At 42.2% G+C, this 28,000-nt stretch overlaps 1 protein-coding gene and 1 long non-coding RNA gene across 12 annotated transcripts in view; one reads left to right on the plus strand and one right to left on the minus strand.

The window, feature by feature from the left end:
* The window catches only part of CAPS2 (calcyphosine 2), a 54,173-nt gene extending 38,524 nt beyond the window's left edge, over window positions 1–15,649 (plus strand). For 8 of the 10 annotated variants that reach the window (XM_043493171.1, XM_043493175.1, XM_043493186.1 and 5 more), the window contains 5 exons: window positions 1,487–1,563; window positions 3,531–3,685; window positions 8,208–8,327; window positions 9,687–9,783; window positions 14,527–15,649. In XM_043493171.1, coding sequence (XP_043349106.1) covers window positions 1,487–1,563; window positions 3,531–3,685; window positions 8,208–8,327; window positions 9,687–9,783; window positions 14,527–14,702 — 625 coding nt within the window. In that variant the 3' untranslated portion in view covers window positions 14,703–15,649. Of the gene's footprint in view, window positions 1–1,486; window positions 1,616–2,694; window positions 3,308–3,530; window positions 3,686–4,230; window positions 4,563–8,207; window positions 8,328–9,686; window positions 9,784–14,526 lie in introns of those variants that run through there. The other 2 variants (XM_043493196.1, XM_043493203.1) reach the window with 2 other exon arrangements.
* LOC119854632 lies at window positions 3–28,000 on the minus strand. Of its 2 annotated transcripts, XR_005292553.2 has the most exons (5): window positions 27,874–28,000; window positions 16,553–16,714; window positions 8,632–8,827; window positions 5,643–5,854; window positions 3–281 (listed from the first exon to the last, which is right to left on the minus strand). It is a non-coding gene; the product is annotated as an uncharacterized LOC119854632 (long non-coding RNA). The 2 variants fall into 2 exon arrangements; XR_006274519.1 differs by lacking the exon at window positions 27,874–28,000 and having other exon boundaries at window positions 16,553–17,495.

Raw genomic sequence — 28,000 nt, forward strand, 5'->3', positions numbered from 1 at the left:
AAATAAATGTATTGTTTATTTAGCAGTAGAAACAAAGCACTGAAGGAAAAAAAGGTTTTAAAGCAGCGTACACACATCAATCTTGCCATTTGCTGATGGTAACCAAGGGAGACACAACTTTCAGACACCCCTGGCAGGTTCCTGTGTCTGCTAGATTCCCCTGAACAGCTGCCAGCTTTTTCTTGAGAGGCTGCTCCTTTAAATCCTGTCGGAGTTTTTTATTCTTCTGTGTTAGATGAGTCCTTTGGTTGTTCCTAGTCAGAACCAGTTTTGTAGGTTATCTGGAGACAGAGAGAATCAATTCTAATATAATCAAAACGAACAGTTCTGGCATTGGCCCTTAATGACTCTAACCTATCAGTTGATGGGTCAATTGCTGTCAGGAGCCATCTCCTCGTTCTAGACTGACCCCCAAATGCATTAAACCCATGTAGTCATACAGAAAACATATTTCAGTAACCAGGCCAACATATAGTATCAATAAGTTATTACAGGGCACTTCCAAATCAGTCAGATTACAGATCCCAGTTATTCCTTGTTCATTTCATTCTATCTAAGATAGAGGCCTAGGTCCTCAAAGTTGTTGCAGGCAAGATGTTAAAATCCTGCACCTGGGAAACTATGAAGGGGAGTCAGGACTCCCTCAACAAGGTCTATTGTGGCATTATGGAGAAAAGTGTATGAGAGTTGTCAGAGGAAAAATTGCAAAGTAGGATTCCATTCCGCTGCAGAATGGTAGGAAAATGTTGCTGGGTTTATTCCCAAATAATTCCTTAAATGACAAAACTCTTGCTCTGTTTGGAGGGTCTTCTATTTCTGCTAATTATTTGACTCTGATAATTAAAATTCTGCTTATCCTGTGGCTCCCTATTTCTGTGATTCATTGCTCACTGCTTCCCATTAGTGGTGAATGAGGAGAGAAGCTGTTCGGCAGAGTGAGAAATTTCTTGCCTGATAATTTTCTTTCTGTTAGCAGCTTCTCTTCTTATTCAATCCGCCCTACCAGTCTGGCAAATGACTGTAACACAATTTGTTGTAACAAATAGAAAATTTTCTCTAAATGGAGACCTAGATGTATAATTACCTTAAGGTTATTTATATATTCTATCAGTTTGTCATCTTAATGCTAATAATTGGTTGCTGGAGTATTTCTGCAGCTTTGGAAAAACTCATCTGGTGGCCTAAACTAAAGAGAGGGGCTTAGTACTGGAGCCTCCAGCAACACCATGGTTGCTGAATTCCACAGGTTAGAAGTGTTTCTTATTAGTGATGAATGAGAGAAACTGCTAACAGAAGATTATCAGGTAAGAAATTTCTCATTCCTACTGCTATCACACAAGAACATTTTGTATGCCAGTATATATTAAAGTTAAGGTACTCAGTGTGCTGATGAGTGATATAAGAATAATGGTATTTTTTTCTGTTCAGAATATTTTTGGTCACAATCTTTTTGTTAACTTTATTATTATGAACTGATTAATTTTAGAACTACTTCTGTGGGAATCAAGCAAGACATTACCCAGCAAGAGATTGATGAGAGCAGAGTTTTCAAGGTTGTTCAAGGTTTGTATACTTAACACAATTATGTTTAATTTTTTGTTAGTGTCATAGATTCATAGATAGTAAGGTCAGAAGGGACCATTCTGATCATCTAGTCCGACCTCCTGCACAGCGCAGGCCACAGAATCTCACCCACCCACTCCTATGAAAAACCTCACCCATGTCTGAGCTATTGAAGTCCTTAAATCATGGTTCAAAGACTTCAAGGAGCAGAGAAGCCTCCCTCAAGTCAACCATGCCCCATGCTACAGAGGAAGGCGAAAAACCTCCAGGACCTCTCCAATCTGCCCTGGAGGAAAATTCCTTCCCGACCCCAAATATGGCAATCGGCTAAACCCTGAGCATATGGGCAAGATTCACCAGCCACATACTACAGAAAATTCTTTCCTGGGTAACTCAGATCCCATCCATCTAATATCCCATCTCAGGGGATTTGGCCTATTTACCCTGAATATTTAAAGATCAATTACTTACCAAAATCCCATTATCCCATCATACCATCTCCTCCATAAACTTATCAAGTAGAATCTTAAAACCAGATAGATCTTTTGCCTCCACTGCTTCCCTTGGAAGGCTATTCCAAAACTTCACTCCTCTGATGGTTAAAAACCTTCGTCTGATTTCAAGTCTAAACTTCCTGGTGGCCAGTTTATACCCATTTGTTCTTGTATCCACATTGGTGCTGAGCTGAAATAATTCCTCTCCCTCTCCTGTATTTATCCCTCTGATATATTTATAGAGAGCAATCATATCTCCCCTCAACCTTCTTTTAGTTAGGCTAAACAAGCCAAGCTCCTTAAGTCTCCTTTCATAAGACAAGTTTTCCATTCCTCGGATCATCCTAGTAGCCCTTCTCTGTACCTGCTCCAGTTTGAATTCATCCTTTTTAAACATGGGAGACCAGAACTGCACACAGTATTCTAGGTGAGGTCTCACCAGTGCCTTGTATAACAGTACTAAAACCTCCTTATCCCTACTGGAAATGCCTCTCCTGATGCATCCCAAAACTGCATTAGTTTTTTTCACAGCCATATCACATTGGCAGTTCATAGTCATCCTATGATCAACCAATACTCCAAGGTCCTTCTCCTCTTCTGTTACTTCTAATTGATGCGTCTCCAACTTATAACTAAAATCTAAATGAGCACTAACAAAGTTTTAAATAATTTCTTTTTTAAAGGAAATAAACACATGCAAGATATTTGTTAGTACAATAATTATTACTACTGGCATTAGACAACATAGAAAAGGAATATATGTCTTTCACTTTCTGCTCTAATGTATATGTTCTTTGAGAATTTTCATTTTTTTGACAAAAGAAAAGCCCAGCACAAGCTATGTGTAGATTAGTTACAAATGTAATGTGTAAAATGTTGCTTTCAGTCATGACATTGCGTACGAAATAAAAGTTAAGAACCCCATTCATGTGACACTGAATTTTAATATATTTTGCCCATTTGTCACTGATACAGTATTGAGAAAATAGCTTTATGTTGGATAGCTCTTTTGGTAATTCTTAATACACTGAATGTGTTCTAGATTTCCATACATGATAAATATTTTGCTTACAAATAAAGATGTCAGTGCACATTTATTTGTGTTCACTGGAAGATTTAATTCATCTGTACACTGCAATTGATAGATTTTTGGAGAGAAGACTTTGCTGTTTCAAATTAACATAATTCTCTTCAAGCAGGACTACATTAATGCAAAGTAGGAACCTTTAAGTTCACGCTGATAGGGTCCACATGGGGGATTCACAGTGCAGCATTTTGGTGTATACTGCTATTCACATCTCGCATTCCAAACTGCAGGGCAGTGTTGAGAGCCCTTATACTTCAAAAACAAGAGAACTTGGATGCATGGATGTGCTGTTTAACAAGCAGTGTGGTAAGCGGGAGTTTTTTGGAAAAAGACCTTCAAAACATCTTCATGTAAACATTGTTTCCTTTATTTCTCCTGATGCTTAGGTATACTTAAAGACAAGCTAAGTAAAAGGGGAGTTCGTGTTGTAACAGGATTAGGAAAATACTTCCGAGAACTGGATCGGAAGAGAGATGGCGCTTTCTCTAAGGCAGTCTTTAAACAAGCTCTAACAGTATTTCATTTAGAAGTGCCTGAAAAGGTAAGTCTTGATGCAACTGTAATCAAGAGTGTGATCCCAAAGCGATTGTCTTCTAAAAGTTTATGGAGTTGCTACTTGCCTTCATTTAAATGTGCAGTTTGATAACTATATTTGCTGCTTTTTTGTGGTTTTCAGGACTTCTATTTCCAGTCCCATATGAAACCCTTTTTTTAAAAGGAACAGTCAGGCCTTCTTTAAATATCTTAAAGAAGCAGAAAGTGCACAACCCAATTTTTTTTCTTTTGCGGGTCTCCTTTAAAATACTAACAATAAAAAAAATTCCTGGGGCCTAATTGAGAGAGAGCTAATATACGTCCAGTTGATAGGTAGGGTGGGAGAAACTTGCTTAAAAAAAGGTTAGTGACTGATTGGTAGCTTACGATTTCTGTATCCTTAATTGATAGTCTAGACTGCAATAAAGAAACTATTCCATGTATTAGATTGGGTGGTAGAGTCCCATTGCCAAAATAGATTACTCCTGAGGGAATTCTGAGCTACTGTGCCTGTGCATAATTAATGAGTCCCACATATTTTTAATTGTGCAGAAAAAGGTCTGTGAAAATGTTGTTGCAGTTCTGCCTTTTGCCCACCAAAGGGAGATGTGGTGTAAGAATAGCAGCAGCTCCCAGCAGAAATAACTTCTGCAGTTCCGCCTTTTGTCCACAAGAGGGCCCTGTGGTGACAGAACAAAGCAGCAGCTCCTCACCAGTGAGAGATGAGAGTCCCACCTTCGTTGCAGCGGGCCAGGTCAGGAGACCGGCTATGGGGAGACAGACTGTGGGGTACTGCGGGGGTCAGACAGATGCTTATAAGGGATAGTGAGGGAGGACAGACTGAGGCAGGGGCTGAATGGAAGTGGAGGCACAGTAGGGAGAGAGGTGCAGGGGCCACATGGTGATAGGGGAGGGGTGCAGAGCTACATAGGGACAAGGTTTCAGAATAGCAGCCTTGTTAGACTGTATTTGCAAAAAAAAAAAAAAAAAGTACTTGTGACACCTTAGAGACTAACAAATTTATTTGAGCATAAGCTTTCGTGAGCTACAGCTCACTTCATCGGAATGCATCTGATGAATGAGCTATAGCTCACGAAAGCTTATGCTCAAATAAATTTTAGTCTCTAAGGTGCCACAAGTACTCCTTTTCTTTTTATAGGGACAAGGGGTGACTGGGTGGGGGACAGAGACACATGGGGACGGGGAAGGCAGACAGGGACACATAGGGACAGGGTGGCTGGGTGGGGGCACAGAGCTACATGGGGTTGGGGAGGGTGTGCAGGGCCACATGGGGATGGGCGGAGTTGGTGTCTGAGGGGGATGAGGGACACATGGACAGGGGGTGCATGGACACATGGGGACAAAGGCAGATGTACCTGACTGAATGGGAGAGGCTGGTGTCAGCCAGGGTCTTCATGGGGGAAACTCCCTAAGAATCCCTCCCATGCCCCTCCAACTTGTTCCATACTTTTTCCTACCCACACCCAACAACCCTTCAAGTTCACACCAAGGCTCCTTCCCAGCAATTTACTTCCCTCTCCCTCAGCTCCTCCATTACCCCGGACTCCCCCAAGCTTTGCACTGCTTCTGAGGGGTGCGGGAAATACAGTTTTGTATTATAGTTTAAATGAATTATTATTCAGAGTTCTGTATTAATATGCCCAGTAAGGAGTCTATTTGTCAAAAAAAACATTTTGTGAATCTTTTTTGTTGTCTGCATTGTTACAGATGTACTTGCTGACAGGTATTTTGAAATAAATGACCAAAAATAATTGAAACTGGTGCGATTATATTGTGTTGTTTTGACAAAATATGCAAATTTTTACAGAATTTTAAAATATTGTGCAGAGAATTTTTAATTTTTGTTGCATAATTTTTTTGGGGGGGAGCACAGAATTCCCCTGGGAGTAATAGATGTTGACAAGCTGTTAGTTAAGGATCTCAGGAATTCTCTACTCTCTTACCATCCAGGAAGGGCAGGGGTCAGTCATATGTGGTGTCTCCGATTGCCATTAGTGCTCCCATGACTGTTGCTTGTGTTACTGTCCTGAGTTCTTGGAAAGAGGTTTGCTTCAATTGCTGCTCTTGGCTGGTTTTGTTGATGTTGAGGGGAGATGGATTTAAATGATCTTCTCTGTCAAATAAGATAATTTCTTGCAGCAGGAGGTCCTGGGTTCTGAGATTGAGTAAAGACAGGCTGAGTTTATCAAGTGGTTATTTAGTCCTGAAAAATTCTGTGGGGTATGATTTTGCTGCATCTCTGCTACAGGAGAAGTGGGATTTATTTGCCTCCTAAATAGCAGTAGCATAGGTTTTAAAGCTTTTATTGGTTCTCAGTAAACTTTGGGAATTTCAGAGGGTTTCAGAGGGTATCCTCCTAGAGCAGGAGTGGGCAAACTTTTTGGCCCAAGGGCCACATCTGGGTGGGGAAATTGTACATGGGGCCATGAATGTAGGCAGGGCCAGTGCAAGGATACTTTGCTCCCTAGGTGAAACTTACACTGTGCACCTTCCCCCACCCCGCACATGGGATTTGCTTCTCAATGAACCAAAGGAGCCTTTATAGACCCCAGGGGCCAGCTGTGCCCAGCAGCAGCTCCCCAAACCAGGTTCCCCCACCACACCTCCTCAACTCCCCTGGAGGGTGCACAGCTCCCCCACGAGCCCACCCCACCCCGGTGGCCCCCTCCCCGAGTCCACTCATTGGCTTTGCCAGGCTTGGGCCACTGCAGCAGCTCGGCAGGGAGGAGCAGCCTTCCAGAGGCACCAGAGAGCCAGAGCGTCCCGCTTGCGGTGGTGGCGAGCCCCAGCCATGGAGGAGCTGGTGCGTCGCAGGGGGGCAGCAGCTCTGGAAAGGTGGCAGCACCACTAGTGGGGAGCAGCCGCGCCCCCCCACCTCTCCTGCCCAGGCTGCGGCCTAGCGGATGCATGCGCCCCCCTCATCTAGGATTACCATATTTCAACAATCCAAAAAAGAGGACGGGGGAGAGCCCTGCCCTCATCCACTCCCCCCCCCCATCCCCGCTCCTTGTCCCCTGACTGCCCCCTCCTGGGACCCCCAACCCTAACCCTAACCCTGCCCCCTAGGTCCCTAACCCCTACCTGTCCCCGACTGTCCCAACCCCATCCCCACCCCCAGACAGACCCCTGGGACTCCCACGCCCCTTCCAACCACTCCCCGTCCCCTGACAGGATCCCCAGAACTCCTGACCCATCCAATCCTCCCCCTGCTCCCTGACTGCCCCCCGGCCATGGGACTCCCCTTACCATGCCCATGCCGGTCAGACGCTGGCTCCACATGGAGGCAAAACACGCTGCTGGGCTGCCACACGCACAGCCCGTCCCCCGCAGAGTGCTGAGGCTCACACGCCTGGGAGCCGCAGAACCCAAGTGCGGAGAAGGGGGGAGGCAGGGGGCGCATGGGGCCAGTGCCCGCATGCATCCGCTGCAGGAGCTCCTGGGGGTGGGGGGATGCCAGGCTGTAGCCTGGGCAGGACGGGCCGGGGGGCGCGGCTGCACCCCGCTAGTGGCACGGCTGCACCCCGGTAGTGGCGCGGCTGCCTTTGCAGGGCTGCTGCCCTCCTGCGCCGCACTGGCTCCTCCATGGCTGGGGCTTGCCACACCTGCAAGCCAAAGCTCTAGCTCTCCGGTGCCTCTGGAAGGCGGCTTCTCCTTGCTGAGCCAGGGCACCGCTTTTTGGAGCCCCCAGCCACTTGGCGCCCTAGGCAACTGCCTAGTTCGCCTAGTGGTTGCACCAGCCCTGAATGTAGGGCTGGGGCAGGGGGTTGGGGTATGGGAGGTGGTGCGGTGTGCAGGAAGGGGCTCAGGGCAAGGGGTGCGGAGCGGGAGGGGGTTCGGGGCGGGGGTTGGGGTCCAGGGTGCAGGAGGGATTCAGGGGGCAGGCTCCAGCCCGGCGCTGCTTACTTTGAGTGGCTTTGGGGTGGTAGCAGTACACAGTGGGGCTAAGGCAGGCTCCCTGACTGCCCTGTCCCCGTGCCGCTCCCAGAAGTGGCCAGCACGTCTGGCAGTGGCTCCTGGGGTGGGGCAGGTGGCTCTGCTGCGCACGGCCCTCGCCTGCGGGTACCACCCCCGAAGCTCCCATTGGCCGCGGTTACCCATTCCCGGCCAATGGGAGCTGCGGGGAGCAGTGCCTGCAGGTGAGGGCAGCACACAAAGCCCTCTGCTTCTCCCTCCCTCAGGAGCTGCAGGGACGTGGGGCCAGGGCAGGCAGGGAGCCTGCGTTGGCCTCGCTGCGCCATGGGACTGGCAATCCCACAGGGTGGGATAGTTTGCCCTCCCTGTCCTAGAGGGTGGGATCAAGCCCTTAGTTCTTGCTTTAACTACCGGTGGTCAGTCTGTCTTACATAATTGTTTGTATTTTGGTGAATGCAATTGCAGTCTTTCCTTAATAATGTGATTCTCTTACTAATTTGTAATATAGTCTATTGTATATGGAGCTGACTAGCTTATGTTCAGACAGCTCTTGTAAGATGTAACTCTGGAAAGTCACTCTTTTCTTTAAATTGCAGGATTTTGAGTCTTTGTGGCTTATTCTTGATGACAACTGTAATGATAAAGTCGATTATGGGGAGTTCACTCGCGCCATTATTGGGGAAATGAATGAGTATCGAAAAGCATTTGTTAGAAAAGTAAGTTCATTTTAATTATTCTAAATATGGATATAACAATATAAATTAGAAAAATCTGAAATTGTTGAATGCCTGTTTTTGATCAATAATATATTAGTTTTTGATATTTTTTTTTTTTTGGTTAAGTTGTGTATCTGAAATTTAGGCATCTAAGAATGTCGTGCTGGTTTGTTAAACTAATCTAAATTTAGATTTAAAGGGCTGCGTCTGCTTTGCTTGTGTGGAACTACTCAGTTTTGATTTCTGCAACTGGCATCAAAAAATTTCCATTATTTCATGAGTTTAGTGTGCTGTCTATACTTACCCATTCTTACAGTGTGGTCTAGTGGATAGGTCACTAGACTGGGACGCAGAAGAGCTACCTTCCATTCCCGGTTCTGCCATAATCCTGTTGGTTGATTTTGGGCAAGTCACGTCAGCTGTGTGCCTCAATTTCCCCTTCCGTCTACATTTTAAGAAGGGGATAATGACACTGACCTCTTCTATAAACCATTTGAGATCTACAATTGAAAAGCACAGTGTGAGCGCAAGATATCACTTTTATTTATTTAAAGTACCATTTTGTGAGATGGTGCATGTATGAAAACTGGATAGATGAAGGGATTGGTAATGTAATTTGTGGAGCCTTTCATTTTCTAGGACCATTGTTAGAATCCACCCCATATTGTAGTGACTGGAAGTTGTTAAATACTGAGAACAGTGCCCTGCTTTTTGGTATCTTTATTCCTAGAGGACCTGGTTTTCCCAGTCTTGAGTCCCACACTCTGTGAGTAATACCACTGAAATAAAGATTATATTACTAGTGCTAGTAGTCAAGTATCAAGGGGTAGCCATGTTAGTCTGTATCCACAAAAACAACAAGGAGTCTGGTGGTACCTTAAAGACTAACAGATTTAGTTGGGCTTAAGCTTTCGTGGATAAAACACCACTTCTTCAGATGCTAGTAGTGTCAATGCAATACGGTTACTGGAAATTTAACTGAGTTCTTTTTCTGCCCCATATAACTAGTTGTCAATTAGTAAAAGATTCTGTAATCTGTTCTTGTTGTTGCAAAAGGCAGAGACAATACAGCTTGATTTCAGATCCTAGGTTGAATCTGTAGTATTAGTGGGGAAAAAAAGGTGTTTAAATTTTTATATAGAAGTCACCTGAGAAAAAATAACTATGGAATCCCACAATGTTTTGAGTCAGTTTTCTGACTAAATTGCAGGCTGAGATTGCTCATGTAAAATATGTAAGTATTTCAGTAAAAGTGCAAATCTATTATATTGGACCTAAAAATATCTGATGTAATTAAATACATTCATGTAATAATTTCTGCTAACTTCTGTACCGTATTTCCTTTTTATCTTTGCTTAGGCTTATATGAAACTTGATTTCAACAAAACTGGCAGTGTACCTATGGTAGATATCAGAAAGTGTTATTGTGCCAAGAAACACTCTCGAGTGTTGTCAGGTAATTCATGTAAAAAAGAAATATTTTAATTAGTAAACTGATTTTACTTGTTAGCAGAAATACAGTACCTGTGAATTGTTGCTGTTATTATAAACTAGTGGCTTGGACTTGAGGTTGTTAATTAGAATTATTTTGTCATCTGGTCAAAACACCTAGACAAACACCAGTTAGGAAAGCTCTAGTTACTACTTAGTCCTGCCTTGAATGCAGGGGAGGGGATTAGATAATCTATTGAGGTCCCTATCAGTCCTATGCTTCTATGATCCTGTGGTCACCTGTAATTTGTCTGTCTTATTAGATCTGACCAGGGAGTTATAGCCTAACTTCAATACCTGGATAGATACTGGACCAAATTGTTAAACAATCAGAGTATAAGCACCCACCAGGTTATAAGAAATAGCATGGATTTGTAAAAAATATCATGCCAAACCAACCTAATTTCCTTCTTTGACAGGATTATTGGCACAGGAGATAAGGAGGAAGTAGTAGGCGAAGTGTATCTTGATTTTAGTAAAGTTTTGATACAGTCCCACATGAATTCTCATAAGCAAACTAGGGAAATGTGGTCTATATGAAATTACTAAAAGTAGGTGCACAACTAGTTGAAAGACCGTACTCAAAGAATAGTTATCAATGGTTTACTGTCGAAAGGGGAAAGGTGTATCTAGTGGGATCCTGCAAGGGTCAGTCTTGGTTCCGATACTATTTGATATTTCCATTAATGACTTGGATAATGGAGTGGAGAGTATGCTTATAAAGTTTGTGGGTGACACTAAGCTGGGAGGTGTTGCAAGCACTTTGGAGAACAGAATTAGAATTCAAAATGACCTTGACAAATTGAAGAATTAGTCTGAAATCAGTAAGGTGAAATTCAGTACATTCAAGAAGGGAAAAATCAAATGCACAACTACAAAATGGGGAATAACTGGTAGGTGCTAATACTGCTGAAAATGATCTAATGGTTATAGTGGATCATAAATTAAGTGTTCATCAATGTGATGCAGTTGTGCAAAAGGCTTTTACATTCTGTGGTGTATTAACAGGAGTGTCCTATTGAGTTATGGGAGGTAATTGTCCTACTCTGCTTGGTACTAATGAGACCTCAACGGGAGTACTGTGTCCAGTTCTGGGTGTTGCAATTTAAGAAAGATGTGGACACATTGGAGAGAGTTTGAAGCCACGATAGATCAAAATGCACTATGGATAGTGCAAAGCAGCAGGGTCTACACGGGCACTTAGTGCATGGCAGGCTTGTGGGCAGTAGATTTATACCCTGGATTGCTGTGCACTGAATTGCCGCAGAGACCAGCTCTAAACGTATTCAGGATTGAAGCTACCTTCTGAATAAACAATTAATAATTTTCTGGGATATGGAGTTCACTAATCCCTTTATAATTTGAAGTATTTTTACAGTGTGTAGCCGATTTTCTTTTCAGGGCTATAAAACAGAATTTACAAGGTTTAAATCTCGTGTTGAAGAAAAAGGACTTTAAATCATAGAAAAAATCCAATTGCAAGAACACACTTCCATAGAACAAATTAATATTGGATTATTTTTATCAGTAATATTTCCTAATTCCTTGAAATATTTTGTGTAGTTTATAAGACTAGCATAGTCCATCTATCTCTAGATTGTATCTAAAAACTCAGAATAAACTCCAGCTCTTGCAAAAATCAGTGGGTTTTCTATTTGTTTTTTTAAATACCTGAGTTGTTTCCAAAATGCATAAAGCCTGAAGCATTCCCATATATTAAAGTTATTCTGTTGCCCTATCATAGCACTGTTGAGTAGAATCACTCTGTCCCCTTCATGGAAGAGACAGGAAATTTTCCAAGGGATTGCTTTAGGACTTCATAGAATAGAATACATTCAAGCTGCATGAAAAAAATATTTCAGCATTTGAGAAACTTCAAGCCTGTTATTTCCAAACAAAGTGTTCAAACAAGTTTGTTCAAATTACTTCATAGTTCTAAAAAACTGGATGTATTAAAAAGGGGACTATCTAATAGCAGTCAGGAAGTACACAGCATTGGTAAGATTGCTGCTGGGAAACTGTCCAGTTCAGATGTCCACACTTCAAGAAAGATGTAAAGATTCTGGAAAGAGTTCAAAAGAGGGCCACAAAAATGGACTGGAAAACAAGCTTTACAATGAAAGGCTTAAGGAGCTCAACATATTTATCTTATTGAGAAGACTGAGAAGTGACTTAATCACTGTGTATAAGAGAGACTATATGATAGTGGGGGCTTTTCAACCTTGCTGACAAAGGCATAGCAAGATCCAGTGTTTTGGAAGCTGAAGTTAAAAACCTTGACATATGAGGCAGTTTACTAGCAGTGAGGGTATTTATACATTGGAAGAGCTTACTTGGGTGGAAGGGTGAGTGATGGAATTCACTTGTTGGTGGAATTGTTTAAAACAAGTTTAGAGATCTTTCTAAAACTTATGCCTTAATCCATCTTTTGGGACAAATTCTGTGGCCTGTGTATGCACAGTTTGGATGATCATGTGGTGGTCCCTTCTGCCTCTGAAATCTGTGAATTTTCCTCTTTATCCACTTCCTTTATGGGCTGTGGGGAGAACAAGATTGCCTGCATTGCCCTCATCATGCTCATAACAGTGGCAGCTCTGCACTAAGATAATGACTAATCAAATCTTATGCTTCAGGGCTTCAGCTGGTGGCCGGCAGGGGTTCGGAAGCAATGCTTTTTTCTGAAGCACAATTGGCCAGATGTATTCTGGGTTTTTCTTTCACCTTCCTCTGAAGCAGTAGAGATTGGCCGCAGCTGGAGATGGGACAGCAGATGTGGTGGAACAGTGCTCTGAGGTGGCAGAAAGAATCCTCTTTCTTAAATGCCTGGCTGGTGTGTCTTGCTCGCATGCTCAGGATGAAACTCCTAACCAGATTTGGAAGTAATTTTCCTCCAAGTCAGATTGGCAGTGACCTTGGGTTTATTTTTTGTCTTCCTCTACATCAGTGGTTTTCAAAGCCGGTCCACCGCTTGTTCAGGGAAAGCCCCTGGCAGGCCGGACCAGTTTGTTTACTTGCCGTGTCTGCAGGTTCGGCCGATCGTGGCTCCCACTGGCCGTGGGTCGCTGCTCCAGGCCAATGGAGGCTGCGGGAAGTGTCGCGGGCCAAGGGACATGCTGGCTGCCCTTCCCGCAGCCCCCATTGGCCTGGAGCAGCGACCCACGGCCAGTGGGAGCCGCGATCGGCCGAACCTGCAGACGCGGCAGGTAAACAAACTGGTCCGGCCCGCCAGGGGCTTTCCCTGAAAAAGCGGTGGACCGGCTTTGAGAACCTCTACAGCAAGGGATGTGAATTGCCTAATAGGGTCATCTAGGCCTATCTCACCTAAGCAGTTCCTTTCCATTGCAGAAACCTTGGGTGGCTGCAGATTTGGGGATGGAAATAAATTTTTTTCTGCAGAAGCCTGTCGGTGGCTCCCTATGGGGAGGTTGTTAGGAACAGATCCTGCAAGGGGCTCTCCTAAGTTAGAAAGTGTCCTTGGGGAAAGTGAAGCATGCCAGAGTTTACAGTAATGGGGACAGATTCTGCACAAGTTAGGGGTCCAGGAGCCTGAAGTAGAAGGAGGGCCTGAGCCTCTCATATACATTCAGTTCGCCACCTGGTGTGGCAGGTTGATACACCTAAAACTAAGAGGAAAAGAACCACTCTGAAACACCTGCTGGAAGAGAAGGTGAGCCCCGCGTGAAGGCTAAAGGAATAACTGTCCAAGGAAGGAGGTGACATCTTTGGAGAGAGGACTATTACTTAAGTATAATTCTTAGTTTTTGAGATACACTTCAGTGGGCTGCCACCCATTTGCTCTCCTACAGAGTATTTTCTACTATTCAGCTTGCATACTGGAGTATTTTTCCATTTAACATGATTTATTGTTGGAGTATTTTTCCTTCCTGCTCCTAAAAGGAACTAACCAAGGAAAGCTATGGGACAGTATTGGCATTGAACAGGTATCATGGTAGATGTCTTATAAGATTCTCTAACTGCTAAGAACTCTGTAGTTAGGGGAATTACTGACTGGCCTCATGCTTAGACCAGGGACTCTCAGGGTGAAATTCTGGCTCCATTGAAACTTCACTTCGGAGGTGGTAATCCATTCAGACTGTATCTTCAGAATTACAAATATGTTACTTCTTTTCTATGCTAAAAGTAATTTGGGATGTAATCTTGATCAAGAAGAAATCACTTTGTGTGTTATAATCCAAAAACTCATTTAGAATGCAAACTTTATTTCCTAAGATGTTTCTAGAGCTCTGAATTTGTATTGCACTAAAACACATTCACTTAATCACAAAGATTAACCTTTCAGTAATTTAAAAGTGTGCTACATACTGCAGTCCTTTGAAGAAGCCTCTGATCTCTCTCCATTTAAATCTATTTTGGACTGATGTACTGAGGAGGTGGTGGTGGTGGTGGTGATGATAAATGTGATGAGATGTCCTATGTTATGAAGATGAGACAGTTCTAGTAGCCTAAATCAAGTGAAAACAAATCTCCACTATTCAGATTGCATTACCCATGTATAGTAAACTAAATTCTGGTTAAAAGTAAAGACAGCAGTCATTTCTTTTGACAAATACATTTTAAAATCAAAATTTTGTAGTTTGCTAAAGGAAAAAATCTACACAATTTAAAAAGTTTTTTTCTGTAACTATATCATATGCTTCATATTGAGTGTTCCTGAGAATGTGTTTAATGGCAAGTAATATTTTAACAGGTGATGCCACAGAGGAAGAAATTAAATCTTCATTTCTAGAAACACTAGAGGATGCCTGCAGCAATTCCGGTGAAGTGTCATATTATGAGTTTGAAGATTACTATGAAGGATTAAGTATTGGAATCATGAATGATGAAGATTTTGTTAATATTTTAAAGAATGCTTGGGGAATTTAGAACTGAAGAATATATAGAATGTCATAAAACCCCCACTCCAAAAGAGGAGTAAATTAAGTGAGGATTTATTTTTGATATGAGTTACTTTTTGAATGAATGTTTCAAATTTGTTTTAATAATCTGAAAATATTTGAGTAAATTTTCAGAATGATATACAAGTTGTACATAAATCTCCCTTTGAATATTTTTATGTACATTTTGTGTTTTATTAAACTGTAAAATTTATAATGGCTTTGTGCACTTCCATCTGGCAGCAAGATCACTTGTCTCATTAAATTTACTGTAGTTTATTTTAAAAACAGTAATCTAGAATATAAACATAGGTGAAAGGATACATGCAAGAGAAAACTTACTATGCATCATAAGTACCTGTTGTATGATGTATTGTTGAGAAGCTTTAGATTTGACTATCTATGTTATATATGAACACTGTGGGTTTTTTTTCTCTAAAATGTGTTGCTCATAAAAGAGGACATTTGTTTTATGAAATGCGTAGGGCCAGATTCTGCTTGGCTCTTACGTTGATGAGAAGGATGCAAGTCATCCCTCCCTCCAAGTTGGGGAGAGATGCACAATACTAAAAATGCATAGAAAATTAAGAACAGTGCATACCTTCTTTTAATGTTCTAATTTTCAGAGCAAAATAGAGCTTGTTCTGAATATATTTACTGATCTTCATCAGACATAGTAGATTGAACCACAGGTTCTCCAAAGATGTTAAAGAGATGCTTTTGACTAGAGTTTGGATATATTGTGCATATAGGTTGGAGAAATGTGTTCCAGGGCCTGTCATGTACTTCAGGCCTTACAACGTTTTGCTGAATTGTTTTTTCAAACAAATAATAGATTTACTCTTTCTAGATTGTGACTTGCATACAGTCTGCTGCTATGATAGTTATTTTTGGTGGAACCTTAATGGTAAACTCCTTAATTCAAACTGATAGGTTTTTCTTTTTTTAACCTTTCTAAGAAAGCAGCAATTACAACTAAAAAATTAAATTTCAAGTCCACACCCCGCTCAAATTTTTCTTACTACTGTAAATATTTAATCAGTTGTGCCTTTTAATAAAATATATCTTGTAAATCCTGAAAGATTCATTGTATTAAGAAATGGAAAATGCCTTATTGATTTTTTTTCTAATTATATTTCATAATAGTCTTGGTGAAATATCTTTAACACTAGGGCCAATTTGGAATCAGACTATATATGTTCAGTCTTGTGCTGTTAAAATGTAGTTTGCTTTGTACTTGTCTGATTGCATTTTGATTTATGATCTGTCATGTGTTCTGTGGACAACACAAGTTTCTTCTGTCAGACAAAACTTGTTGCTCACAGGAATTTGAGGACAACCTTGAGATTTGTTGGACTTTGGTCAATCTCTTTGTCAGGCTGGTTTATTCTATCTATGTAACCTTTTCCTTTGCTTATTTTTTTAACTCATGCCCACTTATTGTCTGATTGTTAGTTTCTTGTAGCCCCTGCTCATTTTGAATCCTTGCTCATTTTTAACATCTCTTCCTGCTGTATTTACTAGTTTTATGTTTAACTTTCCGTTTTTATATTTTTAATGTTCTGTTTCTGATTTTTGTTTGTTGTAACCATTTCCTATTTAACCATGTCTTACGTAGCTTATGTTTACCTCTTAACTCTTATGTAATTGTCCCTCACTCCCTTTATTTCCCCTCCCTAATAAAGATGTCCCTTTTCCTTTCACATTACCCATTGTCATTCTGTGATAATTTACCCATTAATTCAGCTCCAAGTGAAGGTTTATCTCTGTTCTTTTGGTCCACCATAAACCTGTATCCATGTCTGCTGTTAAAGAAAGAAAAGTTCCATGAATGCTTACCCTGGTGTAATTCCTCTGGGGGTTGATAAAATGTACACTTCTCCACTCCTGCTGGAATCTACCCTCCCTGGAGAGATTCTGTAGACAACGTGGGATGAAATTGTTGGTGCTGGGGAGAAGAGATGGACCTGATTCTCCTGCTGGGTGTCACGTATATCTGTCCTAGAGATTTTACAGGAAAGCACTTGTTTATGTGCTAAAAAACACATACATCAAAATGCCATTTTTACTGATCTTTTAAACGCATCATCAGTCCCACTAAACTCATTGACTTAATTAGAGTTAACAGCAGAGATGTGTTCAACCCACTGCTTATGTGTGTCAGTGATTTGGGAATTAAATATGGGTCTACAGCTTTAAGGTAGTAAGCTCAAAATGTTCTTCCTGGTAAACAGCAAAATGCTAGAAGGAAATATGGAAATTTAATATCAGCTAGCTCATAGAAGAAAGAAACTTTTTCTCGGACCGTGATTCCTATTTACCTAATTTCACCAAATTGCTAAAACATGTTTGGCCAGCCTTTGCATGTAGATTACAAAATACATTGGCAAAATTGTCTTCTCACGTTAAAAATATGGGGGAATATTTTGCGAGGAAATCTCCATGATGATGGCTTCTCTCATCATCCTGTGCCCACATGGGAAGGGCAGGAATAGCCCCCAGAAAGCTGCCCCGCTGCTTGGTGAATTTCTGGCATGACAACTATCTGTACAGAAGCCCTATGGCTCGTGTCCCTTGCAATTTATGTCTTTGTCTTGCTCTTGTCAGTGTCTGTTCTTTGTCACATAAATCTGACACTTTAAAGTTGAACATAAGTCCATAGTTATTTTGATCACTTTTTTTCTTTAGATTCTGAAGGTACATTCTCCTCGACCATCATCCACAATAAATACTAAGGGCTAGATTTTTAAAAAGTATTTAGGCATCTAAATATCCCAATAGGCACCTAGTAGAATTTTCAAAAGTGCCAAGGTCCTTGGGAGTTAGGTACTTTGGCACTTTTGAAAATCTCATTTGGTGTCAATTTGAATTTTTAGGTGCCTAAATACTTCTAAAATGTGGCTCCAAGACACTGGAGATTGACACTCCAATCAAATGATTAAGTTCTGAGGCTGAAAGACTCAAGTGTCTAATGTTTCATGCTAATGTGGTGTTTTCCAAAAATTCTATTTTGTACAACAAAGTTGGTATCCTCCAATTAAATGAGAACTCCAACTTGTGAATCTTTTTGTCCTTTTGCTTTTTTTAGTCTCTTCTCAAATGTCCCAATGTTTTACTTGGGTGTATCCTGACTTCTTCCGTTATTATTTACTTGAAAGGTAATGTGGTTAAACTGCATCTCTTGTTGCTACCAAAGTTTTGTACCATTAAAACGTCTTGGTGGTATACTTGTGAGAAATCTGGGATTCCCAATGTCTGCCTCAAAATACATTTCAAACATATCTAGTAGATCTATGTTTGACGTTCTTGGCATTGCCTAAATGTTCAAAAATAGCCAGTGCCCTCAGTACTGGTATTCCCATTCGGTAAAGCTATTTAGCTGTATCTGTAAGGCAAGTTCTTTGCTGCAACAAAGAGCTCAACAAAACAAATAATCTTCAAGGCTGTTCTTTATGCTGATTGCTAAAGGCCCTAGGAGCTGTTTATAGCTGAGGATATCCAGAGTGCAGTATGCTATGGACATGTCCTGTCTCTCTTCTTGCACTTGCCACCAGGAGGATGGTGTAGAGATAAGTGAATGAATCTGTTTGACTCAAATGACTATTTCACTTGTGGTGACTCTGAGCACTTGAATGAATGAATGTGCATTGATGAGTATGTTTCCCTCTAGTCTAAGGGCTGCACTGGTAACTGGAATCTTGTGTGGTATCTAATAAAAAACACACAAACACACGCAATATCCTCTCCTCCACCTCTGTCATTAAATGGAATGGTGGCATCCTGAACTGGAAATGAGAGCTCTGATAATGAAACCTTAGGGAGCACCAGTGGGATAGCTGTATCCATCTGTCAGATGCACAGATATGAAATAGCCCTTGTAAGAATTGATGCCAGGGATTCCATGTCAAAGCTTGATCGTGTCCTGAATTCTTTTTGTAGTTCAGGTCCAGGCCTATTCTTTTGGGACAAGAAAATGGGATAAGTGAAAATACACGTTTAAAAGAATTGTGCACCTTCAAACTCCCCCCCCCCAGTCTAAAGGAGGGGCACAGGACTGTTTACTATGCCATCATGTTTTAAGTTCCTGGGCAGAGGTGATAAACTTGGGGATGAGGGGTTGTACAAGAGGAGAGAACAGGAGGCCAAATCCTCTCCCAAGTGTATCCCTTCTTGAAGAGCTCAGTATCCAGCGATCTTTCTTCCAGGAAAAAATAAAGCCTGCCCTCAGTCTTGTTAACATGAATGCAGGCATGGGATTTTGTAGCTATGTGTTGGATGTTATGGAGGAGAAGGATTGGTTGGATTTTCTAATTCTATTTAAGTTCTTATGCCAGGCCAGTCACTGTGGTATCTGAATGTCCTGTTGTCAGCCTTTTTTTCCCTCTCTGTCTCGGCCAGAGCCCCTACCCATGGTAGAGGATGAATCTCTTTCCCTGTCTTTGGCTATAGGCTTGAAAGGAAAGTCTTGGCTTGTACATTTTTTTTTTCCTGTCCTTTCTGAGGTGGCAAGGACTTGTTACTTAATCTAATGAAAGGACAAACTTTGTCCAAAGGCTCAACAAGGTTTGTACCCCCATCACCCATTTTGCAACTTTAGAGATAGAGATAACTACCAGCTTTCCAAATTCTCAGAGTGAGAGACTGAATTCATAGGAATGATGTTGCTGTATCAAATGAGGCATGTGCCCTGAACAAAAAGGCCAGGAATCTTTTCCTCGGGCCTAGTTTGAATTGTTTATCCCTTGAATTTTCCAGACCATTTGCTCAGGTGGTGACTGCTTCAGAAGAAAGTGTGGCGAAAAGGTGCCTACATGTGTGGAGTGGTTATAGAGTTCCTGGTCCTCCACACTGAGAGGAGAGCTGTGAAAGCTGCAACAGAAACGTGCCAGAGCCCTGTCTCAGTGCAGTAATGGACCCCATAGCACAAATGGCTATGTTACAGAAGTTTAATTTTGGCACTTAGGAGCTGGCCTTAGTGGATCCATAAATTCAAGCAATTCTGGATTGCTTCCTCTTAAACAGAGAAAGCAGAAAAATAGCAGGGAAATGTCCTCATATTTGCCATGGCTGATGCTGATATCCTGTACCCTACCTGTCACTGATGAGGAAAAGAAAAAATACTCCAAAGTGAAAGAGGCTTTTAATGCCCCCATTTCAAAAGCAGACAATATTATATACGAAAGGGCCAAATTTAATAGGCAGTGCCAGGAACAAGGGGAAAATATCTGAGACTTTCATTACTGCACTTCATAGTCTTAATAAACATTGCAAATAAGAATGTTAAAAGAAGAAATAAAGATACCAGCACCTCTCCTATCTGAGACACAAGTTTATCAGCACAGTTTCGGTTAGACCCAGATCTCACACTAGCAAAAGCTATAGCTGAAGTGAGAATGCAAGAAACCATAAAGGAACAGCAATCTGACTATTTCACATTTGGGACAATGTATACCTTCAAATCAGTGCCACTGCGATGGGTACCCGCATGGCCCCACGGTATGCCAACATTTTTATGCCTGACTTAGAACAACGCTTCCTCAGCTCTCGTCTCCTAATGCCCTTACTCTACTTGCGCTACATTGATGACATCTTCATCATCTGGACCCATGGAAAAGAAGCCCTTGAGGAATTCCACCATGATTTCAACAATTTCCATGCCACCATCAACCTCAGCCTGGACCAGTCCACACAAGAGATCCACTTCCTGGACACTATGGTGCTAATAAGCGATGGTCACATAAACACCACCCTATATCGGAAACCTACTGACCGCTATTCCTACCTACATGCCTCTAGCTTTCATCCAGATCATACCACACGATCCATTGTCTACAGCCAAGCTCTGCGATATAACTGCATTTGCTCCAACCCCTCAGACAGAGACAAACACCTACAAGATCTCTATCATGCATTCCTACAACTACAATACCCACCTGCTGAAGTGAAGAAACAGATTGACAGAGCCAGAAGAGTACCCAGAAGTCACCTACTACAGGACAGGCCCAACAAAGAAAACAACAGAACGCCACTAGCCATCACCTTCAGCCCCCAACTAAAACCTCTCCAACGCATCATCAAGGATCTACAACCTATCCTGAAGGATGACCCATCACTCTCACAGATCTTGGGAGACAGGCCAGTCCTTGCTTACAGACAGCCCCCCAGTCTGAAGCAAATACTCACCAGCAACCACACCCCACACAACAGAACCACTAACCCAGGAACCTATCCTTGCAACAAAGCCCGTTGCCAACTCTGTCCACATATCTATTCAGGGGACACCATCATAGGGCCTAATCACATCAGCCACACTATCAGAGGCTTGTTCACCTGCGCATCTACCAATGTGATATATGCCATCATGTGCCAGCAATGCCCCTCTGCCATGTACATTGGTCAAACTGGACAGTCTCTACGTAAAAGAATAAATGGACACAAATCAGACGTCAAGAATTATAACATTCAAAAACCAGTCGGAGAACACTTCAATCTCTCCTGTCACTCGATTACAGACCTGAGGGTGGCTATCCTTCAACAAAAAAGCTTCAAAAACAGAACGAGAGACTGCTGAATTGGAATTAATTTGCAAACTGGATACAATTAACTTAGGCTTGAATAGAGACTGGGAATGGATGAGTCATTACACAAAGTAAAACTATTTCCCCATGTTATTTCTCTCCCCCACCCCACCCCCCACTGTTCCTCAGATATGCTTGTTAACTGCTGGAAATAGCCTACCTTGCTTGTCACCATGAAAGGTTTTCCTCCTTTCCCCCCCCTGCTGCTGGTGATGGCTTATCTTAAGTGATCACTCTCCTTACAGTGTGTATGATAAAACCCATTGTTTCATGTTCTCTGTGTGTATATATCAATCTCCCCTCTGTATTTTCCACCAAATGCATCCGATGAAGTGAGCTGTAGCTCACGAAAGCTTATGCTCTAATAAATTTGTTAGTCTCTAAGGTGCCACAAGTACTCCTTTTCTTTTTGCGAATACAGACTAACACAGCTGCTACTCTGAAACCAATCTGACTCGCATGCTAGCAGCATAGGGAAGACTGCATCAGACAATATTGATACAGTAAAGAGAAAAGACACAAATGTGAAAAGACCAGTGAGGCCAAATTTACAACATAAGAACAGTGCACAACTAGAGAATGGGAGAGCAAAGAACCTTAATAGGAGAGAAAAGCTCTGGAAAATATGGCAAGACACCACCACCACTGGCAACAATGCAAAAAGAGACCAGATGTAGAAGATGCCACAAAATGGGATATTTTGCAGCAGCATGCAGGTCAGCAAGAGAAGTTGAAACAATCCAAGAGGGAGTGTTATCCTATGACAGTGAGTCCCTAGGGACTATGTCCTCAATAGAACAGATAACACCTTGGTACACAAGCATGAATCTCAACAATTGAAATTGTAAATTTTAAATTGACATTGAGGCATCAGAACATTTCCAAAAGAGAATCTCTCAGATTGTGTCAGATTTGGCTAGCAGATTTGGTATATGGCAGAGAGAAAAATGAACATGATGAGAGACTACATGCAGTTTTAAGATGTTTTCAACAACCAGCCTCAACTCATTTTGGGAAATTCTTACCAAATTTAGCTCATGTAACAAAACGCTTAAGATATCTCCTTTAATGGTCAAAATATGTGCATCTGGGGTAGCCTGCAACAGAACACTTTTAATAAAATAAAAGAACTACTGACATCTCTACTGACCTCCACCTGTTTTGACACAAATATTTGGCACAATATTTGGTAAACCATTCAACCACAGTAACAACAGACGCATCTTCCTGTGAGTTAAGAGCAGTTCACACACAAGACTGGACAGAAGGCAACCACCGACCTATTGAATTCACACCAAGAAGCCTCACAGAATCCAAACAGCAGTCTGCTCAAGTGGAACAGGAAACTCTAGCAGTCACTTAAGCACAGATGAGCCATTCACAGGCCCATCTGTTTGGCTTGAATTTTAACATAGACAGACCACCTTAATGGCATTATTGAGTTAAAAACCACTGGATGACTTTCCACCTACGATGCAAAGATTTCAGCTGTGACTGATTCAGTTTACTTTCAATTTTGAACACATCCCAGGGAAAGCACTCATAGCCGCAGACATCCTATCTAAAGTCCCAGTTGAGCAGCCGCCAATGGAAGAAGAAAAGGCTTTAGAGACAAAGTCTATGTTGACCTTGTTCTGGTGGCAATTCGTATCTGCCAGCTAACTTCAGCAAGTTAGAGATAAACACTTTTGATGGGAGCTTATGCACCTGCTGCCTGATGGAGGCAGAACTCCTAAAGCCTTCCTCAGCCTGGTATTTCTCTGACTTCACCAGCTCTACATCTCTATAACTGTCCCCATTTTGGCACAGGGGACATGTTAGGATTGGCAGATACACTGAAAAGAGCTAACAGCAGTTTCACTTTTCAGGGGTTTGAGAGACTTGCTCCTCAACTTTTTCCCTCCAGTCTTGTTCAGTGATGTTTCTCACCTCTGTAGTTGGGCTTTGAGTTGGACTGAAACTGGTTAATTTAGGTTCAAAACCCGGGACATTTCCATTCTTCCCTGAAAAAGCTTGGGTTCACTCTCCTTACCTTTTTGCTGTTCTCTGTTTGGGGGAAAAACGCTAGCCAATCCCTCCATTCCCCTCAACCTCTGATATCCTTTTTGGGAGGAGAGGGGATTTGGCCTGTTCCCCATGTCCTCTGCCTTTGAGAATGTTGGCTAAGAGGCCAATTCCTCATAGGAAACTGACACTTCACTGTGATACCACAGACTGCACCACACACAGGCTATGGAAAGCCTAGGCCATTACAGAAGAATATGGATTAAAACAAGTGGAAGCAAGAAAAGCTGGCTGAGACACATATACAGTAGCAATATATCCTTTTGTTATGACCTCTGTTAATTACGTGAATTTTAATGCTTTCTATAACTCACTCTAATTTTGGGATCATATTATTTTTCTTGACACGAATTAAATCCTGCAATTAAGCTGATAAAATGATTTTTTTTTGCTTATAAAGTCATTTCCTTTGACAGTGTTTGCACTGGTGGTGACATTGACTGCAGGTGGCATTCATGAATTCTGCAATTGTTTCTGCTTTTTAGGCTAGTTAGAAATTACTGGATCCCACCTCTTCCTCCTCAGTCTTTCAGGACCAAATGGAATAGCAACTGAGATTTTGAAGCCTGAAGCTTAAAGTGCTGACCTAGCATTGCAAGACTTCATCCAGTGTTCTCAGGATAAGAGGATTTAAGGTACTTGAATGTCAAGCCAATGCTCCTATTTCACTCTTTTTATAATAGCATATTGGAAAGGGCTGATGAAGCAAGACAGTTTATACCAAATTATATTATGATACTGTGCTTTTCATGGGTTTAATAGACTTAAGGGACAGGGGACTATTAGTGTTACATAGTTTCAAAGTGACCTTAATGAAATAAGCACAGAGTGAAGTTTTGAATTTTAAAAGTAAAATAAAAACCACTGGAAACAGATCTTCCTATGCTGGCAATTGGCTTTCCACCCCTTTAGTGGATTCCACTTTCATCTCTCTGCCTTTTTTTTCATACTGCCTGTATTCCCAGTGACACCTCTTGGCCCATTCTGCTGTGCTTCCTCCCTCTCCTTCTCCAAAGCTAACTTCTTCCAAAAAAACTAGGAAGTCTAGGCCTTTCCTCAGAAAATGTTATCAATCATAAAAACACAGAACAAACAAAAATAACTTGTAGGGATGAGTGGGTGGGAGGCCTGATAACATCACTGCTCATTCACTTACTGATTGTTGCTTCCCATCGCTTGCCTCTGATCCATGTCCCATTGAAGTCAGTAGACTCATTGACTTCAGTGGGAGATGAATCAGGCCCTTTGTCTCTGTGCTTTGGGTTAGATTGGCCCCGGTAGTGCACAGGTTTACTGAGTGATGATAGAGGGAGATTGCAAAGAGTGCCCCATTGCACACACTTCACAAGGGTCAGGGACAACCCAAGACCTTGTGTTCCAGTTGCTTCTTGCTGTACCCTCTAGGAGCCAAAATCTCCCCTAATGGGGCAGGGAGGAAGTGTGAGAGAGCTTTATTCTTCTCCCGCTCAATAGCCAGTAGATCTGATCAGCGACGATGAAGGGAATACATAGCAGCAACGGTGCAGCATGCACACTCCCTGCACATCAGTTGGCACAGTTTCGCTCTCTTGGATGGTGTGGCTCTGCATTGCCACACAACACAGGGTAGTTTTCAAAGTACAAGTTTTGGCCTTTTGTGTTCAGGTTATAGGCTTTCTACTTGTTTGTAAAATACCTAGCACACTTTTAGAACTATATGAATGAATAATAATCTGGTTTTGGAAACCCCAAAAGAAGGCCCAGGAATACTCTACTCTAATCCACTTTAACTGTGATCAGGCATATTTTATTTATAGGGCAAAATATGGGACAGTAAGTTCAAAGAAACCCATATTGTTAATTTATTGTACTTTGTGTTATGGTAAAGTAGACCTAATTAAAAAAAAAGTGTTTAAAAAAGCTGCACCAAAATATAATTAACAGGCAGGTTGTTTTATGGGGAATTATATTTGAACATGTCTGTTTTCATGGAAGAAGTTAATTTGGTATATAATATATTTGTTTAACAGACTGGTTTTATCAGATTGATTTTTTTTTTATCATATTTTGGTACATTTGATGGCATATGAATGATATTTTCTCCTTCCCTCACTGAATCATATTTCTATGGAATTTTAAGGTGAGTATTATGTCCTATTACTCCATGATATGGTAAAAAGGCACAAAAGCTACCTCTACTTAAAAGTTACCTATAGTTCTCAAAGTATGGGGCATTCCATACTGTTGCAGAATCATGTCATTCTAATAAAAAAAAAAAACCCACCAAACATTGAGAAATCTGACTTCTCCTACTCTGCTTTCAAGATGTAGGATTTTTATTAATTCTTGCTGCTCTATTTTTTTCCTGCTTTGACTTTAATGAGGCTCTCTCTGTAGGATGGAGAGCTTCAAGAGTTCTTACTCAATAAGAGACAGCGAGAAAGCACTTGTTACAAGATGGAGATTTTCTTCCAACTCTTTGTTATACTTAAATCACTGATGGTTCCCATCCCCTACATATTTTTCCCCACAATGAATTAATATCCTATAATAATGCTCCAAATTACATAGCACCTTTCATCTAGTAGGAGCAGCATACAAAGTGCTTTACACACTAGTAAGGTTCATTAACTCATTAATATTTCTTTTTGGTTTAATTCCATTTCTCTCATCAAAATAAAAGGAATTTTAAAACAGGTCGTCTCATTCATTCCTAATAATTATGAACATGAACATTTCTGCATTCCTTTTTACTTTACAGTCTTTTGATAACTTATACTGACTTTCACTCTTAGATTGTACAGAATATTTGATTGCAATAGGTAATCTAGACCATGCATTCATAAGGCATACCTATGAACAGCTGACACATGAAAGTAAAAAGTTCAAAAAACAAACAAACCCCACAACTAATAACAGCATTGCCACTGACAGTTGATTCTAGGATTTCTAACCACCTAGAAGTATATAAATATAATGAGGGGGAAATATTGGGAATAATCTTGGCAGTAGAACAAAAAATTGACATGATAGGAAATAACTTATTCATCTAAAACCATAAAGACTCTGGTAAGGATGACGATAAAGTCTTTTTCTATTTTAATGGAAGCTGTATTATATTAACACCGTATTGTGAAATTGAACTCATTGCTGACAATGCAGGACACAGTTATGCTTTCCATCTAAGACAAGATTGTCATAAAGGACAAAAAACATTTCCCTGTGTATTTCAGAATATATTGGAGCTAGGGAAAGAACTTAAGTATTGAGTGTCCTAAACAATTTTTGAAAAGCCATATTAAGAGCCTAAATCAGTACATTTTAAAATTTGTTCATTAATGAGCTTGATAAATGGTTGCATTTTTTCAGAGTTTAATGTAGTATTACAATTCATTGTGGTAATGCTAAATTTTAAACTGAAGCTCTTTTCTGGGGGAGGGTCAATCATTTTTTGATAGCCTTTGCAGTAGTGAAAGCGATTGTTCAGGTTGCAACTCCACTTTCATGTAATCCCAGTTTTCACTCTGTCTTCCACAAATTTTCTTCTTTTAGTCACAACCCAATTATTTTTTTTATTTTCTTATGTCTTCTTGTAGGATCTAGGAACCTCAGTCAAAAATCAGGGTCCAGTTGTGCTAGGCCAGGGGTGGGCAATAACTTTTGCGGGGGGGGGGGCAACTCTACGAATTTTGGTAAATTGTCATGGGCTGCACATTTCTACTATATTAATGGAGCGGGTGTGAGGTCTGGGAGGGAATTTGGATGCAGGAGGGAGCTCTGGGCCTGTGCAGAGTGTTGGGGTGCAGGAGAGGGTGAGGGGTGTGGACTTTGGGAGGGAGTCTGGTGCAGGAGGGGGCTCCAGCCTGGGGCAAGAGATCGGAGTGCAGGAGGGGATGCAGGGGTCTGGGAGGGAATTGGGGTGCAGGAGGGAGCTCCGGCCTGGGGCAGGAGATCGGAGTGCAGGAGAGGATGCAGGGGCCTGGGAGGGAATTGGGGTGCAGGAGGGAGCTCCGGCCTGGGGCAGGAGATCGGAGTGCAGGAGAGGATGCAGGGGCCTGGGAGGGAATTGGGGTGCAGGAGGGAGCTCCGGCCTGGGGCAGGAGATCGGAGTGCAGGAGGGGATGCAGGGGCCTGGGAGGGAATTGGGGTGCAGGAGGGAGCTCCGGCCTGGGGCAGGAGATCGGAGTGCAGGAGGGGATGCAGGGGCCTGGGAGGGAATTGGGGTGCAGGAGGGAGCTCCGGCCTGGGGCAGGAGATCGGAGTGCAGGAGGGGATGCAGGGGCCTGGGAGGGAATTGGGGTGCAGGAGGGAGCTCCGGGCTGGTGCAGAGTGTTGGGGTGCAGGAGAGGGAGAGGGGTGTGGGCTCCGGCAGGGAATCTGGTGCAGGAGGGGGCTCCGGACAGAGGCAGGGGATTGGGGCACAGGAGGAGATGCAGGGTCTGGGAGGGAGTTTGAGTGCAGGAGTGGGTTTTGAGCTGGGGTAGGGGGCTGGGGTGCGGGAGGGGTGCAAGGTGCAGGCTGTGCCTCTGAGGCGCTTACCACAGGCGGGCTGGCCGGCTGTGCACCAGCACCCCGGGCCCCGGGCCCCTCCTGGAAGCGGCTGCGGCCGGCTGCTGCTGTCGCGTCTCTGCGCGCCCCTTGCGGGGGGGGGGCGGGGTCTCCGTGC

Source organism: Dermochelys coriacea, chromosome 1 (assembly GCF_009764565.3).
Source record: "Dermochelys coriacea isolate rDerCor1 chromosome 1, rDerCor1.pri.v4, whole genome shotgun sequence".
Taxonomy (NCBI): domain Eukaryota; kingdom Metazoa; phylum Chordata; order Testudines; family Dermochelyidae; genus Dermochelys; species Dermochelys coriacea.